Below are 21,095 nucleotides of genomic sequence, written 5' to 3' on the forward strand. Positions count from 1 at the left end.
TTTAGCGCCTGCCTTCCGCCCAGGGTGTGATCCTGGAGACCCGGGATCGAGTCCTACGTCGGGCTCCCTGCATGGAGCCTGCTTCTCTCTCAGCCTGTGCCTCTGCCTTTCTCTCTGTGTCTCTCATGAATAAATAAAATCTGTAAAAATAATAATAATAATAATTTCAGAATGTAAAGATGCAGGCACAACCACTCTAGAAGACCTACAGAAGGAATGTTTTCCTTGCTCCCGTGTAGGGAACCACTCTGATGGTCCCAGCTGCTATAAAACCTGCTATAAAATTCTACCCATTAAGACTGCATTTCTGGGGGAAGTTGCAACTGCAGTTAGATTATGTACTGACCACCGGTTTGGGCACAAGTGACACCATTTTGTGCCTGTGGTTTTCCTTCTAACAATATGTAAAAAAAAAGGATTTAAGATCTAGACTCAGTTAATTAGAAAGCCACTTTTCCACCTCCATTCATACCCTGTGGGAATATCCAGAAGTTAGATGAGATGTACGATGATTCCTCACTGGGGAGGAATATCTCATTCGTTTCACAACATGTAGTATGCCTGGGTCCCAGCTGTTCAATACCAACAGAGCCCAGCACCATTATCTTGTCAACCCAATTTCTAAAACATCCCAAAGGCTGGTACCAATCCCTGTGAGTACCACTGAGATAATAAAGACATTTCTTCTCACTTCTCAACTATTGACTCTGCACCAAACAGCCAGGATTTTCAGAACTTAAGTTATATGTGCTGCCTTCCAATGCTTCCAGTACCCGAGACTGCTTATAATAAAATTGGAACTCTGTAGCACAGCCTACAGAGATTCATGTGACCTGGCTTCTGCCCACCTCCTCAGTTTCTTATGTTGCAACCTTTCCCCTCATCCACTATGTCCCAGCATCACTGGCCAATTTCAGTCCACCAAATAGACCCCTCTTTCCTGCATCACAGGGCTTTCTCCCTGCCTGGAGCACTCCCCATCACCCAACCCCTTAAAAGACTATCTCCTTCCTTCCATATATGCCATGGCCTCCTCAGAGAGCTCCTTCCTGATAGCCCATCTTCCTTTAATCAGTACCTCAGCCTCCTATCCACTAAACTTGATCACCGAGAGAGAAAGAGGATTTACAGAAACTTTGGCTTCTGTGTCCCGCACTGGACTATGAAAACCCCAGGATCATAGAAACCTAAACTATTTCATTCCCTACCCTATTCCCAGAGCCCAGTACAGAGACTGCCAATACATTCCATTCCATACTGGTGTATTGTGTAATCCCTTCTGAAAGCTGTGTGACCTCAGCCAAAAGTTCAACCTCTCTAAGCCCCTGGTATGTTATCAAAGGAATAATGTGAGAACACCTGGAGACAAGCACACAGCCACAGACTCCTAACAAGGCCAGCAAGAACACAATAAGCATGCTTTCTTTTTTCTTCCCTTTGTGCCCACTTACTGAATCTGGCTTTCATCTGTAGAGCTGGCCTGGAATCCTGTTACTAGGATGGGGACCAAGATATTAGTGTTAAAATAGACAAGTCCAGGAATGCTCAGCTTGAGTCCCCAGAAGGTTCCATGGAATCCAGGAACCCCTTGAAATTGCTTGCAAATGTCAAAATGGAGAGGGGAGTATATGTGCATGTTTCTGGACTCACTAGTCCAAAGCATTCACCAACTTCTCAAAGCTGTTTCCACTCAGAAAAGTTAAACCCACTGGGCTAGTCAAACCCTTTTATTTTATAGATGAGAAAACAGATTCCCACAGAAGGCAGGAAGTTTCCCCAGAGCCACCCAGTTAGGTGGTACTCATTCACTGTACATTTGCTATTGGCCAGGGCACTGCCCTGAGGACTCTGTGCAGCCCCCTCACTGATGCTCCATGATAACCCTAATGAGTTACTACTCATCCTGCACAGATGAGTACACTGGGGCCCAGAAGAGGTAAGTAACTTGTCAGGAATGATGTTGACTCATCTCCAGGACCATATCCACTGTACCAGTTAGTCCCTATGCAGAAATAAAACCCTTGGCTCTGCTGCTGTGGTGAAGTCCACGAGCTTGCGTCAGCCTCATACAGTTATCATTTCTTTAATAACTCATTCTCTCCTCCGGCCCCATTATATATTCCCCCAGATATGAATTTACTCTTCCTACCAAAGAAACTTTCCACCGGTTGCAGTGGAACTAGCCTGCCTGGTCCTTGTCCCAGCTGGGGCACCCTCTGCTGGCAGTACCTCCACAGGGCGCTGCTGGTGATGACTCCCTTTTTTTTCAAGTGAAGCAATTTCTGGTACCCCTGAGGGAGTGCTTCTATGCTCTAATTGTTCCCAAGCTTAGCAGGACACAGCCATATTTAAAATCCCAGTGTTAACATCCATTCATTCAACAATATCTAGTTTGTTTCATATTCATTATGTTGCATTTAATCAACCTTTTTAATTGAAAAAATAATTTAAGCATTGTAAAAAAAAGTTTTTTAATGGATATTAGTGAAAATGAATGATACCTCCCACCTTGCCCTAGTATCTTTTCCAGAAAAAAAAAACCTTGTTTTCAATTTACTGTGTATTATTCACCCGGTATTTTATGCATGTACAAGCATAGCATATACAAGCATATGTATACATCAAGAAAGAAAGAAAGAAAGAAAGAAAGAAAGAAAGAAAGAAAGAAAGAAAGAAAGAAAGAAAGAAAGAAAGAAAGAAAGAAAGAAAGAAAGAAAGAAAGAAAGAAAGAAAGAAAGAAAGAAAGAAAAGCTGGAAGTTACTATATACAAACTGCTTTGCACTTTGCTTGAAATATCAGTATATTTGGAGATTAGTCCATGTCAGCCCATACTGACATGCTCCCTATTTTCATGGCTGTGTAATATTCCATGCATAAGTGTATCATAATATATTTAGATTGTTTTCAGTCTTTGGCTATATAACCAACGCTTTGGTGAATAGTCTTGAATTTATTTCTTTGCACATATGTGTGTGTATATGTGTAGGATAATTCTCAAAAAAATACTTTGCTGAATGAAATCTGAATCTTGACAGACACGACCGAATTGTCCCTTAAAGAGTATACACCAATTGATACTCCCACAAAAGGCATAAGTGACTGTTTCTCTACACCCTTGCCGATACTGTAATATTAGCAAACTTCTATTCATTGGATATGATTGTGAGCCCACGGTGTCCCATCATTTGTGGCATGCACAGAGCAAACAGAAATGATGGCAGGCAAAAATCTCGAACTTCAAAAAATTAAGGGATATATACATAAAAACTAGAAATTACGGTGCAATGTGGTAAGTGCTCTCTAGAGAAAGAAAACCTGGGAGCACATAGCAAGGGGACGTAATCCAGTCAGAGGGTCAGGGATGCCTTCCCACGGCCAGGGGTAGATGCAGCGGTAGGGAAGGATATAGAGGCTAAGGCTTGGAGAGGATCAGTCAAGTAAAGGCTCAGGGTACAACAGCCCCCCAAAGGACCTGCCTGTGTGCCCGGGTACCTACGAGGAGCTGGGGCTGGCTGGCACGCAGCTTCCTGCACAGAGTGGGTGTGTTCCCACATCCGCAGTACCACATCAAAGCACAGCACACATGGGCCGCGGCTGAGATGACAAAGTGCTTGATTAGCAGCCTGGAATGTCCAGATGAGGTGTCTGGACCGCTCAGGGCTCATGTGCACCCAGGAGGACCCCAATAATTCAGCAGGCCTGACACATACAAAGGAGTCGTCGACCCGACAGGCGCATGGCAGGGTGGAGATGAAGATGCAGGAGAACTGCAGTGACCTCATCTCTCCATCCACCCCGGAGAGGAAGTCTCCCTGGGGAGCCATCACGTGAAAGGAGAAGTCTTTGTGGAGCGGCCAGGAATGAGCTGTGGTCATTTGTGGCGGCGAATGGACACCATATTGCCAGTGGGAAACACGCCCAGAATCCATATGGTGGAAGGCCTGTTAACGAGCTCCGGGTGCCCAGAGCGCTGCTCCTGCTTTGATTTTGCCAAATGGGCAGGAGCAGAAGGAGGCTCTGGGCCTTGCCTGCTGCTGTTCTGGCCCTGGCTGGGCTTTCTCTTACCAGCCCCTCCCCCTCCTTGCTTCCAGAACATCACCCCTCCCCCCCATCACCTCTCAGGCCAAACTAGCTCAGAAGAGAGGGTCAGCTTCCCTGGGATTAGCAGCTGGGATCAGCTTCCCTGGGATCCCCCTCCTCATCTCCCGAAGGCTGAGGTCTCGGGAAGTAGAACATGACATACAGTGATGTTTAGGGACAGGCGTTCTCTTGAGAGGAGGGAGAGGCCTCTGCTGCCCAGGGGCACCCTGGCTCCCTTGCCTCGAGCTTCCGACAACAGAATACACTTGCTGGCCCCAGTTATGTGAATGTATACATTTTATGATAGAATTGTGACTAAAATGACCCTCACAAAATGGATAAATGTCCTGAAAAGATTACTACCAAAGTGCGATGATCTTAAGATGATACAAGTACTGCAAGCCTGGCAAACGACACGAAAATGGGGAAGCTGACACCCGTCCTGCTAAGCAGGATTTCTGTCATCCACATCATGAGATAAAATCATTGCCAAAGTAGTCAGATAGGATCAGACGTCAGTCAAGATATCCTGAAATTATTTACAAGACCACTTGAGCTACAGATTTACATCCAGTATCATTAACAGTGAGCCTCGCCCTAAATATGTGGGATGCCTTAAACTGTCGCAAGTAACAGCACAAAGCCACCACAATTAGCAAGGTATTTAAAAATAAACTTTCTATCTTTAGCTCATCTTTAAGACTTTGATATTTGTGCATATTTTATGATATATGGAACAATGGAATATATTAATACAAAGTGAATGTATATAATGTGAAGATATAAAATATAAGTATATATTATGTAACTTAGATATAATATAAAAATACTGATATTTTATATATTTACATATTGATGGCGGTATGTTTTTATATTGATACCAATATAGTTACAGATATTGGGCTATTTGCTCAACGTTGTTTTACTGGCGCAGGGAATGATCAAAAAAACTTTGGCAGGCCCTGGTCTGAGAAAAATCAGGCCTTGTATTTCAATCATGTCATAAGACATTGAGAAGACTCATATTTCGTGTTTAGCAAAAATGGGTACATTTTTCTTTCGTCTGAGAGAAGGAATGTAAGGGGGGGAGGGGGAGAAAAGGATCAGGCTTGAAATGAGAAGGAGAGAAAACTTAGCACAAGCAAGGCCCGTCAGAGTGGCCGATTCTGTGTTTCCGCCCTGCTCTCCTACTCTTCTGAGCTTCTGTGGCTCTGCCTCATGGGAAGCCATGGGCTCCCAGCCGGGCTTGCAGGAGGGCAGTGACTGTCAGCAAGACGCTCCCCTTCCCTAGGTCTCACATCTCTCATCCCTCATATAAAGTCCCTTCCATTTTTCCCCTGAGGCCTTTGAGGGATGTCTCCTCCTGGACAGGAGAAGGAATCCTGAGAGATGGAAAAATGAGTGGATGAGAGGTGCTTTCATGTGTAAGGCTGTTTCTTCCTTTCACACATCCATCTTCTTATATAGAGAGAATCGTGTGTGAACATTGTCTGTTCTGGGTTGCTTTAGGACTTCTGAATTTTAGGAAAATGCAAAAGCAGAACCACAGAAATCATGATCCTTACTTTTACTGAATTAACCAATGGGAGAGAGAAAAGAGCAAGAGAACACCATTTCTGTGCTCAGGCTGGTCTGCTTGGCACAAGGCAGCCACGGTTGGTAGATGGAGTTGGGTGGGAGTCCGACGGCCAGGCTTCTGCTCTATTTAAATGCCTGCCAGCTGTGGGAGCTGGACAAGACACTCAGCTTCTCAGTAGCAAAGTTTCTCGCTGATTAAAAACATGCCCATGAGAGGGTTTCCATTTTCTGGCTAAGATGATTGTCCTTTTTCCTTACAGGTTATTCTCCATCCCACCCCAAACAGCCCCAAACAGTCAGAGTGGCACAAAATGACAGTCTCCAAAAACTGCCCTGATCAAGACCTCAAAATCAAACTTGCTGTCCGCATGGATAAGCCTCAAAACATGAAGCATTCTGGGTAAGTGTTTCTTCTCCAAGTGGAAGTTTTGGAGAGATCTCCATCCATTTCCTAAAATATTTTCTAAAAAGAAAAACTGATCTCCAGAGAAGTATATGGAAGGAAATGTAAAGGATTTACGAGAGATTCTTAAAACACTTCATTTTGATATTTACTGTAAGCTTCCTCAATTCTTATGATTACCGGATGTGGCATTTGTGTTATCAAGATAGCACAAATAATTTCCTTCTTTTCTAATAGGATTTCCAGGACTAGAAGCATGGTGTGTGATTCTGGCTTAGGAGGTTTTATCGGCTTCGTGTACCTTTTCAGTAGCATCTAGATCTTTCAGATTCTATGAATCATCCACTTTCATGTTCACTAACAACCACATCCAGGAGACATGAGCAGGTGCCGTAGGCAACATTTAAGATTCAATTCACATTGAATCGGTGTTAGTGTTTACTCTAGTCTTTAAATAAAAGACCAAAACATAGAAAATTTATGCTCACCTTCAATTGCTTAAGGTTGAGAGGCACAACCAATTAAGTGATTTCCAGTAGCATAAAAAGAATAAGTGAAAAAAGTTTCATTGCACAGATCAACAATTTATACAGAAAATGTTTGCTGACAACTGGGTATAGGCCATGGCCTATTCAATTAAACTGCTTGGACCCCACTATCTCAGTAAATGTGATCACTTAGAGAGAAGTTGGGCCATAGAACTCTGAATAGGGGGATGTCTAACCAATGGAAGGGAATGTGTTGTTTTTCAAGGATTCTGCAGGTACCAACTGCCAACTGGCTATCACTCTGCTTAGGCCCTCTGGTCAATAGAAACATCTTAATTTTCTTTGGGGGCGTGTGCAGTTACAGGATATTTTAAAATGATAAAATTAACATGGAAACTGAGAATTGGTTACGTGATAGAGGTTTGGGGAATGCAAAAACCCAATACCAGGAACTAGCCACTGATTCAGACAGATTTAAATGGAAAACGTTAAACAGGTCCAGGAGGGAGCAATCAGGACAGCAACATGTGGTCGGGGAATAAAGAACAGCATTCTAGCTTTGGCGCCTTGGTGTTCTAGGGAACAGAGAAAGCTCAAGCATCCAGAGAAAGATAGATAGCTCCCATTCAGGGCACTGGAGAGGATCAGGCTTGTGGAACTCCAGAGAAAGAAAAGGTCTCTCAACAACTTGTAGGTAGGCCCAGTACTGAACCTGAGCTCTGGCATGGATTCAGAGAATTTGCATGGCATTATCTTGCAACCAAACTGTTCCCAGAGCCTGAGATGGTATTATGCCAAAACTCTTATGCCTGTGGCCATGGGAAGGCCGCGGGAGAGTGAACCAGACCCTTACTCTTACTGTACATGTGCTCTTTTTTCAACCATCCATGATGAAGTGCAGCTAGCTTCTCCTCAATTAAGTCAGCATCTCCTGAAGATGTCTCATGAAGTGTTTGTGAAGTCAGCTTTTCCTCCTTCTTATCATCCTGTTGGCATATATTCCAAAAATGTTAAGTGGAATTTCTTCCCCCTCGATGTAAATATTCCAGTTTCAAGACAAAGGGTGTGATAATTCTGTTAGGTCTCTATAGCACAAAGGAAGAAATTCTGCATCTTTAGCAAAATACCCAATAACTACTTGCTAAAGGAACCAGAGCAGGAGTGAGCAGGATGGAAAGAGGCAGGAAAGAAAGAAATGAAGAAGGTGCGACAGACCAAGGAGAGAGACAGAACAAAAACATGACTGAATGTATCTGTCCTCAAAAGTTCAGTGTTTTTAGATTTCCTCAACACACCTTCTCAGCCCCTTTGTAGCCCCAAATTAGGGGTTTTCCAAGTACTCCCTTGTTTAATCCCCATAGCACACTTTACACCGACATTAATTTCTCCATGGGACGCATTTCCATTTCCCACATTCTCTTCATTTACTCTGTTGGAAACCAAACTAACTGATAGGAATTCACTCATTTTTCTGTTGATTCATTTATAAAATTATTGAGGCTACCTTCACCCTACAGAGTCAGACTACCTTGATCCTACAGATGACAGAAAGAATATGTAACTCACTTCTGAGAGCATAGCTATTTCATATTAATACTGTCAGACCTAATGAGGCCTAAATCAGGCACGCACAACATTAGTTGCACAAGGGATGACTCAAGGAAAGTAAAAATGTTTATTATGGACTACAGGGATTTTTTTCATTTAAAGTTAAAAGAGTTTTATTGAGCCCCATTGTGTAGAAGAAGGAGAGAAATACCAGAATAGTGTTACAGCTTAAAGGATAGTAGAGAGAAAGGAATTTTTTAATTCTTTTAATTTTTAAAAAGATTTTATTTATTTATTCGTGAGAGACAGAGAGAGAGAGGCAGAGACATAGGCAGAGGGAGAAGCAGGCTCCTCGAGGAAGCCTGATGCGAGACTCGATCCCTGGACCAGGGATCACGCCCTGAGCCAAAGGCAGATGCTCAACTGCTGAACCACCCAGGCGTCCTGAGAAGGAATTTTTTTTTTTTTTAAGCATGGCTGAGGTTATAAATGGTATCTACTGTCATGTTTATTAAAACATGAAAGGAAAATCAGAGTTACTGTGAATGAGTCCTTGTTGGTGGACTGTGGTTTCCTCGAGTGAACCACTGGGCCATTCAAGAATAACTTTCCTTATTGAACAGAAAAATGTTAGTGAGAAATTCAACATTACCTTTTGGCCTTAAGGCACTAGCGTCTGGGCCTATTTGACAATGAGCAATGCCTTGGAGAGAAATTTTTCATATTTTACATCTGTATGGTGTTTTCAAGCTCAGCAAGGGTACTCACAGGCACTTTCTCATTTTATCTCTGAAATAGCCTCACAGGGACTAGGTATAATTATCCTCCCATCTTAATAAATGGCCTGTCCCTTAACCCAGTTGCTCAGACCAAGAATCTTGGGGTCATCTTAAACATTTCTCATTCACTTTGACCCCTCATCTCATCCATCAGCAAATTTTATTCACTGCACCTTCAAGATAAATCTGGAGTTCAGCCTCTCCTCACCACCACTATATCACCATTTGGATCCAAGCCTCCATCCCTCTTCCCCTTCACTTGTTCCTTTACTCTGTAGGCGGTCCTTCTACTGCTGTCCTTCTTCCCTGTAGTCTGTTTCCTACCATGAAGCAAGAGTAATTTTTTTAACACACAGGTCAGATCCTGCCACTCCAATGCTGGAAACCTCCAATGATTGCCCATCACATAGTAAAACCCATTGTTTTTTCCATGGCTATGAAGACTCCACTACCTATCTGACCTTGATCACTCCTCCAGCCACATTGGCCTCCTTACTTTTCCCCCAAAAACTCCAGGTACACACCTCTGGGTCCTGGTCTCCACTTTTCCCTCTGCCTTGGATGCCTCTTCTCCCCTACTCAGCTTTCTACATGGCTCAGCCCAATTTCTGCATATCTCCGTACCATCTCAGAATACCTTTCTTTCCTGGCCCACTTGTGTCCTCTCTCTTTCTCTTACTCTGCTTTATTTTCAGGAGAGCACTTATCATCATCTCACACATCACATATTTACTTGTTTATTGGTTTGTTGTCTCTCTTCCCCCATTAAACTGTGAGTTCCTTGTCACAAGAGACATTTGCCTCCCTTGTTCAGAGTAGCCATTATAGGGGCTGCCACCTAGTAAAAGTCAAATAAATTAACCTAATCATTATGTAAATGAATAAGTGAATGAATGAATCCCAATTTACACACTGGGAAACAGATGTGGAGTGGTGAACAGACTTGCTCAAATGAGATTCAACATTGGAGTTGGGTCTAGAATCATGTTATTCCTTCCAGTTCAGCCTTAACAAAAGACCCCAAACTTGAATGAAATACAGAGCTCCCATGATTCCATTTCGGATTCATTCAGTGAACCACAGTACACCAACCTAGAGTAATTTGCAGCAAATCTGATTTTCCTATTATGCTTCAACAAAACTTGAAGGGGATACAGTTTATAAGTCTCAGCCACACTCCTTAAAATCCTCTTTCTTCCACTCTCTTAGCCGCGCCACTGCTCTAGACCTCTTATTCTTCACAACTATCACACTTCTCTCTCCCCTGTGAGTCTCCAAAACACCACTCAAATTGGCACAGACTCTCAAGACTACTACAACTGACCTAACTGTTTTTTAAGGAATCCATTTGATCTCCCTTGTTGGCTTATTTTCTATAAATGTCAGTTAGATTAAGACGGTTAATAGTGTTGTTGAAATCGTCCAGATACTTACTGATTTTCTGTCAATTGTTGAGAAAGAAGTATTGCAATCTCTGACTATAATTATGAATTTGTTTCTTCTGTCCATGTTTGTCTCAGTTGTCCTGAAAGCTCTATTCTTAGATGCATAAACATTTAAGGTTATTATGTCTTCTTGATGCCCTGACCCCTTTATTACTATGAAATGTTCTTCTTTATCCTTCAAAATATTCTTTGCCCTGAAATTTACTTTGTATGACAGTAATACAGCCACTCTAGCTTTTTAAAAGACTAATGTTATTATGGTAAATCCCTTCTATCCTACTATTTTTAACTTAGGCCTTTAGAGTTAAAGTGCATTTCTTGTAGGCAGTGTGGAGCTAATTCTAGCCTTTTAAATCCAATCTGAAGATCTCTGCCTTTGAATTGGGATATTTAGTCTATTTGTATTTAATGCGATTATTGCTATAGTTAGGTTTAAATTAAATTACTATTTGCCATCTTGTGTTTTTGTTTTCCATTTGTTCCATCTGATCTTTGTTCCCTTTTCCTCTTTCTTTTTGCCTTCTTTTAGACTAGTTGAATATTTTTATGATTCTATTCTATCTTCCTTATTGTATTATTCTCTATAAATGCTAATTAGGTCAATCATCTAGGATGTAATCCTTGGCACTAACCACTTACAGATGTAGGCAAGTTGCTTAACCTCTGTGGACCTTGTTTTGCTCAGCATAAAATGGAAGTCATGATAGGTTTCTCACATAGGGTTTTTGTGAGAATTGAATGAGTTAATACATGTAAAGTACTTAGAACAGGGGCTGATACATGATAAGGGCTACAGCTATGGAAGGGTTGATGGTGAAGGCTATTGTCACCATTGTTTGCTTTCTCATTTATTGCACTTCTCCCCAGCCCATGCTTCTTCTTGCTGGGCTGCTGCAAGTAGACCAAGGCATCTGGGGTCTTAGTGCCTTCCATGCTCTCGTTCACTCTCCAAGGGTAGGGGAGAGATGCCTCCCAGTAGGAATCTTGGTTGTATCTCAATGTGACTGCTCTTCTTAGAAGAAATTCACATGAAAGAATTTCTAGCAGGAGAAAAAAAAATGTCCCCACCTCATTACCACTTGTGATGGGCTAGGTGCCATGGCAGCACAGGGACCAGAGGAGAACAAGTGCAGACCTCTCATCCCTTAGAGCTGAGCCCCATCTCCACCTAGACCAGAACAGCACCAACTCCTCATTTTCTAGGCTCTTCCATGACTTCTGGCTCCATGGACCTCCAAGTTGAAACTTCAACCTAACCCTGGTTTCTATGTCCCTGTCAGACATCTTTACCCCTTTGTACGGTGTCCAAGAGCAAGTGATTCTGGCAGATGTCCTGAGGGGAACACGCACTCTTCTTCTTGCACTGGGTGCTCATCCCCAGGCATCCTGGGAGAAGACATACGATTAAAAAAAAACTTCCCCTGAATAGCCATGGAGCACCCACCATGTGTATACCTAGTGCTAAGCACAGACGATACTTAATAAATAGAGCTGAGTTACTAATTCATTAACATTCACAAACATCAGATGAAGGAAGACCATCCCATTTTTTTGTTATACAAATGACAAGTTACATGCATCGCCATGGGTGTTGCCCTGCCAAGGAGTCCCAGGGCAGAGGGATGCTGAAGCCAGCTTCCCTGGAAAGGATGGGATGCTGAAAAGAGGGATGCTGGCTTCAGCATCCCTGGAAAACCCAAGAGCATCTTTCTCTTCTCTGCTTAGTCCTTCATAGTTCACACTGGCCACTTATATAACTCATATGCCCCCAGCAAATGGCAGGGATTTCAGTGACCCACTGGCAAGGATACATTAGAATCACAAGGCAAAATATGACCAGACCCAGACACATGTACCTTGCTTTATTTCCCAATAGATGTACACCCCAAAGCCAAACATAAGTTCAAATGAAGAATCCAAAGATGAATCCTTTGCAAAGTTGGTAGGTAAATGTTCCTTGTACTAGAACTACTATTTCTATCACTGCTACTGCTACTACCAAGGATAATGACAAGCAACAATATTGCCTAATATAACCAAGCACTTACTATGTGCCAGTCTGTGCTAAACACTCGTAATGTGTGCTCTCCATCAGTCCTCACCACAACTTCACACACTATCCCCATTTTACAGCTGAGGAAACTGAGGCACAAGACAGCTAAGCCAAAGGACAGTTGATGGCAGGGCCACAATTCCCACCTAGGTTTTTCCACCTTGAGTCTGAGATATAACCACTAGGCTAAACTTCTGCTCACAGCACTAGAAATGCTGATTTATCTATTTGTAAATCCACATTTCCACAATCCTGGTGGCCTGAAGAGAGAGTTGAAGGCCACTCATGCCCGCCAGCGCAGATAGATCTGCCTGTAGTGTGAGGAGGTAGAGGGGAAAGCCACCTGTATATCTGCAGGGACAGAACTCCCATCTGCTCCAGGTACTTCTCATCCTGTCTCTCAAGCACATTTCAACCTCAGAGAACAGAGCCGGAGCTGACTAGACAGAAATGATACAGTGCAGCCCTCAGTTTTTTCTCGGTTTTTGACACCTTCTGGTATGTGCCAAATTAGCAATAAATTCTGAGGAAAACCTCTGAGGGAAAGCCCCTCCTTCACACAAACCAACTGATACTTTGCAAAGGAGGATTGTTGATTTTTCTCTGATCCCACTCAGCTTTCGCATTCAGAAGCCTCGCACCAGGGAAGTTCAACTGGAATAGCAATTCATGTTCTCATTGCAGTGAAGACACCGACGTTCATCATCATGTAAAATGGGAAGAAGAATAGCACCACGGGAGGGGTACCGTGGAACCCAGCGATTCTGAGTTTCCATTCTGGCAGCGTCATTTCCCAGCTGTGGAGCACCAAGCATGTTCCTGCAACGTCAGCTTCCTCGATTGTAAAATAGGAGCAGGAATGTAACACAGTACAAACCTAATGAGGGTTTACTTTGTGCCACAGGTTGTTCTGAGCACTGTAGAGTCCATCAACTCTTTATCCTCACAACAATCCTTGAAGTAGCTGTTATCATCCCCACTGCATAGATGAAAGGCTGAGGTAGAGATCCTTCTAGTAACTTACTGGAGGTTGCGCACACCGCAAGGTTCTGTGTCTCCAGATTCAAGGCATTGACCCCTTCAGCGAGGTACACTAAATTCAAGAAAGTGCCCAACACGGCACAGCAAACTAGTAAAACGTGGCCAACCAGTAGCTAGGATTTTTATTATGAAGGGACAGTTAATGCTTCGGTATGAGTTACATTCTGTGGGTTTTCATATACTCCTTTTCCTGCTTTCATTCCCAGCAATTAAAATTATAAACTTCAGATGTACTGTCGATGTTCACTGTTCTGAATCTCTCTACATGGGCTCAAATTAAAGGGAAAGAGAAAATGCCAGATATAATTCCAGAAAGCACAAGACTGTTGCAACCTTGCCAGTCGTTACTACAAATACAGAAATGTTCGCCCACTCTCTTCATTTGATTTTTGTTTCATCTATTTTCCTCTGTCCACGTGTCCTGGAAGATTTCTTTTCACATATTTAGCTATTATTTACTACTAGTGATGATCTGCTTTCCTCCATACCCAGAGATAGTTTATAATCAGGCTGACATTTCTTGTGCATCTACTTTCTGCCATTCTCCGTACTTATACCCCACAAGAATCACTCATGTAATCCCCACAATGACCCTGTGCAAGAGGAACCATTCCTGGCCCTGCCCTGTTTTCTAGGACACCAGAGGGTTAATTAAGTATCTTGCCCAGCATCTCAGAGTAACCATTGGAAATAGAACAGGACTGTTAACAATTATAGACTAATGAACCCTCTCTATCTGTAGCCTTGGCCATGCTTCCAATTTATGTCAATTTTTGTCATGGATATGTTAATATATTATTTCAAGAAGGTGGAGAGCACTGCCCAGGACAGTAAATAACAGCTGGATCATCCACACAACAGGGGAGCTGACCAGGTTGGCCTCGGGGCTGAGGCCCTTACCAGCCATTCAACTACTGCCATGGCCTCTGTCCCAGTCCAAGCAACATCCTCTCCCTCCCTGACCTGCACCATGGCAACCGTGTCCTCGCCGATCTCCCTGCTTTCTCTCTTGCCCCTTTCATGCACAGTGTCCTATCCACCCATCAGCCATGGGGACCATCTTCAATAGAAATATAATTGTGTCTCTACTCTCCTAAAAACACTTCCCCAATTTCCCATCCTGACTTAGAATGAATGTATTAATGATCCGATTTACCCATTTAAAAGGTCACTCTGGGGATCCCTGGGTGGCGCAGTGGTTTAGCGCCTGCCTTTGGCCCAGGGCGCGATCCTGGAGACCCGGGATCGAATCCCACGTCAGGCTCCCGGTGCATGGAGCCTGCCTCTCCCTCTGCCTGTGTCTCTGCCTCTCTCTCTCTCTCTGTGACTATCATAAATAAATAAAAATTTAAAAAAATAAATAAAAGGTCACTCTGTGTGCTGTGTAGTGAGTGGAATAGGGACAAGAGTGAAGCAAGGAAGCCAGGTGAAGTAAGTATTTGGAAGTTGTCCAGTTGGTTTCTATAGCAGGTAAAGCCAGCTTTGGAACTTGAGTATTTGAATGTTTTTGAGTATGACCAGATCTCTCCTCACTTAGTCAGTCCACTGGAGCCTGAAAACCTCACTTCCTTGATCAGTGCCAGTTGAGCACGCAGCAATCCATAAGGCCAAGGCAGTAATTCACGAATGAATTAGTAACACTGCTCATAAAATCTCCAAATAGCTTGGAGTTGTGCCTCTATGGTTCTCTCCTTTTATTTCATTTGTCTGTTATCAAGATTAATTTCCATCAACAGAAGAGCATTTGGGAAAGGAGGAGAGGTATAGAGAGGACTTTCTATGTTGACTTCAAACTTCTTCCGTGTAATATCCCTGCATTTGATAGAATCGCAGCAAAGAAAGTTGGGAGGCGGAGTGTTTCCCAACTGAGACTTGACAGGAGGCGAAGGAGCTGTAGTTGTAGGATTTAGCGGTTTTTTTCCCCTTTCTTGTTCAGCACCTGGCAGGAGTTTCTCTACCTAATAGACTTTTAGCACATACAAGAATTAAGTCACAATGGAACATTTTCCAAGGGGCTTTCTGGAATCAATCAACGAATCTAAGTGAAATGTGATAAGGGGCCACAATTCTTTCTGTAAGTGGAAGTGAAACTTGCCTGCTGTTCCTTTTCCTCAATCACACAGCTCCAAAATCTGCTTTCTGTTTCTGAGCTGTGTGCATTTCCTTGTTTATGACTACCAACCTTCATGGTCAAGTGAATTAAGCAGTGCAGTCACTCAAGCATTAATGCAACTCTGGTCTTTTTCTTTTTCCTTAGGTATTTATGGGCCATCGGTAAGAATGTCTGGAAGAGATGGAAGAAAAGGTTTTTTGTACTGGTCCAGGTAACTTTTCAATCTGTCCATCTTAAGAGCCATCAGGATTAAAGATTTGATAGGATTAATTAATGTTTTTTATTTGAGGTATAATTTACCTAAAGCACACAATGCTCAAGCATGTAGCTCAGTGAATTTTTACACATAAGCATGTAAACCCCATTTGAGAGGGATGTAGACATTTCTCATACCCACAGCACTCCCTTGTAATCCTTTTCCCTATTCTTGTATCATTTTAAATTTTAAAAAATTAAAGGATCATTATTTTTAAATTCTAAGAATACAGGAGTACATCAGAGAAGTAGGAGGAGTGAACGGCCATGCTGCCAGTGATGGAGGACTCCAGGGAAGTAGCAAGCATGTGCTAGTTAGGGTACTAGGAGCACCGACATTGTTTTAGAAGAATTTGCTGTTCTTAAAAATACTAAGATATTCATTATGAGAAAAGTCAAAATTTACTTGGACTTTTGACACCTGTTTTACTCTAGTATGTTTGATACTGAATTCCCTGTGGGGGAGCACTCCACTCTTCTTGATATGTTGGGCTTCCAAAACTCTTAAGTGACCTCCTATAACTATGTTTAACAGTCTGGAATGTATATTTCCAGATAGGTGCTATATATATATATATATATATATATATATAGCAAGCTGCAAACTCTGTGTTGTTCTGCAGCTCACTTTTGGTTGTTTAATCATAAATCATGGTAGACATTTTGCCATGTTTGCATATATATAGCTCAAGCTCAAATACATGTAGAATTTTACTTTTTGAAGGACTTGTGGCCTTCCCCAGTTGGGACTATTATTAACCATGCAGCAAGGAACATCTATCTATATAAAGATATAGATGTAGATGCAGATATTGGTATTAATAATACATAAGTAATATATAAGTAGTACCTTTGCTCTCTTGTCTATTTAAGAAAAAAAATCCAGAAATAGTGATATTTTTGTCCTAGAGAATCTCCGCTGCCTTTTTAAATTTTGGTTCATTTGCTTCTTGCATCAGGATTTTTCAGTTTACAAGGAAATTTGTCATTGCCTCTTTTTAATTTCCAGGCTCCACCAAAGCATATAAACTGTAAGTTAGTTTACAAAAAAATTAACACATGCTGTATTCTGGAAGATGCCACAAAGTGAGTCAACTTATAGTTTAGGGACTAACATTGTTCATTGGGTTACTGTGTTAGTTTTAAGCATTGACTAGTATTTAGAGCAATTCCAATTCTAAAACTTCATTATAAAGCAGCTGCCTTTTAGGTCTAATGGCCTTGAGAGTTCTTCCAACCATGAACTTCTAAGACTAGACTTTCTATAGATCTAGTCAAGTTTCTGCTGTGCCACTAAGGCAAAATACATCTCTCTGGCTAAAAGAAAGAGGTTATCTTTGCTTTCATGATTGCTGCAGGGTACAACAAAACCTTAGAATAAATGAGCCCAAGGAAAACTTTGGAATTGTGCCCAGCCTGCCAAATAATCCACGGGTGGCAACAAAGGACATTTCATCTGGCGATACATTTCCTCAAACTATCCCCTGACCAATATTTATTGAGTACCTACTTTGTGTAGGACACATTGGTAGGTCATAGAGAACTATGAGGCCTGGTCTCTCACTTCCAGAAGAGTATCCGTTAGAGTGCTTTGTATATACAAATAGCAGAAACAGACCCAAGCAAACTAAGGTATTAATGATAATATATTAGAAGGCTCTCGAGTAGTTTGTAGGATTGTTGCAAAAGCTGAATGACCTGTCCTTACTACAGTACTCAGAGTAGGTTCCAGAAATCCAGGTGGAGCGAACCATGGCCAGTGTCACTGATGTGGTCATAAGACAAAGTTGGCTCTGACTACCTTCTATCCTTGCATCTCCACTTGAGGGCCAAATACGAGGGAGAGATCAGTTCATCTTGGGTCACACACCTAACTATTAGCAGGGGCAGACCATGGCACTTTGATTAGCAGTCCCACTGTCTCCAGTGCAAAATCAAGATGCCATCACCAGAAAAAGAAATGGATGCTGGGAAGGTGAAAACAGCTGATGTCCCCTCTAAAGAGAGTGTATTATAATAAACAGAGAGACAAAATGCATCAAAAGAGGTAGTGCTGGATTATGCATGTTTCTCCTCCTTCAGTGCTTCTCACTGGGCATAGCCGCCTTTCTTGGAATCTGTTATGAATTGACCTGGCCTCTCCCAGTAGGCTATGTGCAGTTGCAAGGCCAGTTAGGTTTCTAATTCATCTTTGTGTCCTTCCCTCTTTTGCCCACCACACACATACACATCCTCTAGCTCGGTACCTGGCACAGGCATCCAGGCAATGTTTGGTGGGAGGAAGAAAGAAAAAGAAGAGAGAGAGGAAGGGCCCAGACTGGGCTTCAAGTGGTTCTGAGAAAGGAAAGATCATATAGCCTGGAGAGTGGCTGGTGACAGCTTCCCAGAGGAAGTGGGACAAGTAGCCCTCTCACTTTGGCATGGAGTCTCCCTCCCAGTCTGAGGTACCCAGCTATTACTCCACTGGACACAGGACTTTGCTCTGAAAATCTTTGAAATAACAAAGTACTTAGGATAAATAGTTGACCTCCTACTTTGTAAGCAATTTCAGGGAGAAAATAAAAAACTCTTCAGGAAAAAAGCAGGAGGAAATGTGCCAAAAATATTAGCGAAGCCATGTCTGTATGATATGTACTGAACTGAAAAGGAGAGAATGATTGTTTTAGGCAGCACAACCAGAACACTGACATTTCAGGGCCTTTGCACTGGACGTTCTACCTCAAGAAGGTATGAATTGCACAGCTGCTAAAAAGCAAGTTCTGTGCTCACTTGTGAAAATCAGCAAAAGGCACCTGTAGCCTATCTAAAACTCAGCACCTGTCCTTGAGGGCAGGAGAGAACAATTTCAGGATTTCAATATGTGTCATTTACATGAGATTCTCAGAACTTGCAACAGCCATGAGGTGTGTTGGGGACATTGATCCTCCAAATTTAACCTTCTGTTTCAACTTAAATCAGATTCCTCCCTTAATAATCTCTGTGGCCTTCAGAGGTGTCAGGACAGCCCACTGTCACAAGTCCCTGCTCACCACAACAATGTCTAAAAGCAGTTTGGTCCTTCCTAGAAAATACTGCATTATTTTTGGATTCTTCCCACTTTTTCTTCTCCATTGTTTAAATGATCACCTTTACAGGTGCTTTATCATGATGACAACAAAAACCTCACCCCCTTTGAAACAACCCCAGTGCCATCATAGTGAAGTGCAAGAGTGAAGGTGAAGGTCACCAATTCTGGCCCAGCTCAGGGGAAGCAAGACCTGTCAGGCTGCTTGAAGAGAAGGATGCCAGAATGAGCTGTTACAATCAACGCCTAACAGATGCCCAGTGTTGATTCTGGTCAGATGTACAAACAAGCGCCAGTTTCTTTTTAGCCACCAAGCCCTTCCAGTGAAACTCAAAATGCAAAAGTGATACCAGGAGAAGCACTTTGGCCAAATGCAGGGAAGGGTGAAGGAGCTGGGCAGGGAAGCAGGTCCCCTCAGCGTACCTCCCACTCCCCAGGCAGCCTTGGAGAAAGCTCTGCAGAGGCCAGTGCACAAACCACACATAAGAAGCATCTCTACCCAAGTGACTTCCTGAATGTTTATTCCTTTCTCCTCAGATGTTAGGTCTTAGAAAGCGTTTTTATAGAGAGTTTGCAACACAAAATTTCCAACACAATTATGAATCTCATTAGATTTAATACAATGAAAATAGATTGAAAAACCTAAGAGGAAGAGAACACAGCCAACACCAGTCTCCTCAGAATCATCTCTCCTCCCACTCCCCAGTTCTCCCCCTCCACTGCACACACAGACAAGCACACAGAATCTACATTTTTGTCTGGAATGCAGAGCTATTAAAATTCTCCCTAAGTGAGATTTCCTTTTAGTGCTACTACCTTGGGGGAACCAACGGATAGATTGTAAATGGACTTCCTACTAGTCAGGGACAAAGGACATCCTCAGTGGGGTTTAGAACCAAAGCAGCGATACCCATTTTTAAGGACTGGGGCTAAAATCATTATGGATGTGGCTGGAGGCTACCCCTCTCCCCCGCCCCCATCCTCGCCACCAAGTTGGAAGGAATGAGGCAGTTACAGGGTATTTCTGTGCCAGATTCTTAAGTGTTCCTAGTATAGGCCTGAACCACCTGTACTGGGTGCTATTTAAAATCCACATCCCCCGCAATAAATAAATAAATAAATAAATAAATAAATAAAATCCACATCCCAAGGCACCATCTAGAAGATTCTGTTGCAATAGGTCTGGCATGAGGCCGAGGAATCTATATGTTTTACAAGCACACCGGGAGATACTGACACAGGTTTTCCAGACACTATCTTTAGAGAGACACTGCCTCAGTGGTCATTGTCCTTTTTAAGGTAAAGGTTCCATTCCTCTTTAGACCATACCTTCTCAGAGTTTATGCCTTCCCCTCCCTTGGGGAAGCTGAGCGACGGAGTAGCTATACAGATGATTATATGCAAGTAACATGATAAAGCTTCCTCAGCCATGTTCCTTTAAATTCCAGTAAATCCCCTCAAAACATGGTTGCAGACTCTAACCCAGGGATTAAGGGGAAATGGGTCCTCAGCACCCCAAATCAAGAAATTGCTGATAAATTCATTCTAAACCTTACATACCATGGGAAGGACCAAACGCACTGATTATCATCGTTAGGAACTCTGACCAAACCAATGCTAATGATGAAGTGCCTATTCCATGGAGCTCTACTTAGAGCTCCCCAACTTGGGTGTGTAAGAGGAAGAATGGAAGCAGCAACTCATCATCCAGACCAAGCTAGAAAGTCTCATTACTATGATCTTTTTATCTTTAAATATCTTTACTCAATAAATTTAATTTTGTTTCATTTAAAAAAAATTTTTTTTTACTCTATGCCCAAAAGACTTCTGGTTAAAATCAGCTTTTGATGGTCTTCAGCCAAAGTATTTCTGAGCCATTTTTTCCCTTTTAGCACCATACAAGCCATAATATTCTGTGGCTCTTCTAATAATCATAATAATTGCTTGCATTTATACAGTCTCTTAGACTTTATAAAGTGTTCATCAAGTTGGTCTTTACAACCTTTCTGCACTACAGTGAGGACAAGTCTCATCCTATTTCATATTTGAAGAAAGCGAGGCTCTGAGTGGTTAAGTGACTTGCCCATGTTCAACAGCTAACAGGCAGCCAATGTGAAATCTAACGTAGGTCTTCTGACTCCAAAGGCTTTCCATGATTCTAAACACTCAGGCAGGACCAGTCCCCAAGGAGATTTATGCATATACAATGTTCTAGAATTCAATTACCTTGCATTAGATAGAACCAAT

At 42.4% G+C, this 21,095-nt stretch overlaps 1 protein-coding gene and 1 long non-coding RNA gene across 10 annotated transcripts in view; one reads left to right on the top strand and one right to left on the bottom strand.

Annotated features, from left to right (window-relative positions):
* The window catches only part of CADPS (calcium dependent secretion activator), a 459,922-nt gene that overhangs the window by 274,459 nt on the left and 164,368 nt on the right, over positions 1-21,095 (top strand). For all 9 annotated transcript variants that reach the window (XM_072785555.1, XM_072785556.1, XM_072785557.1 and 6 more), the window contains exons 8-9: positions 5,920-6,059; positions 15,674-15,740. In XM_072785555.1, the coding sequence (XP_072641656.1) occupies positions 5,920-6,059; positions 15,674-15,740 (207 nt within the window). The remainder of the gene's footprint in view (positions 1-5,919; positions 6,060-15,673; positions 15,741-21,095) is intronic.
* LOC140610058 (uncharacterized) lies at positions 11,098-21,029 on the bottom strand. Its single transcript, XR_012011837.1, has 3 exons — positions 20,932-21,029; positions 16,635-16,813; positions 11,098-15,700 (listed from the first exon to the last, which is right to left on the bottom strand). It is a non-coding gene; the product is annotated as an uncharacterized lncRNA (long non-coding RNA).

The sequence above is a fragment of the Canis lupus genome, chromosome 19 (genome assembly GCF_048164855.1).
Source record: "Canis lupus baileyi chromosome 19, mCanLup2.hap1, whole genome shotgun sequence".
NCBI classification, from domain to species: Eukaryota; Metazoa; Chordata; class Mammalia; order Carnivora; family Canidae; genus Canis; species Canis lupus.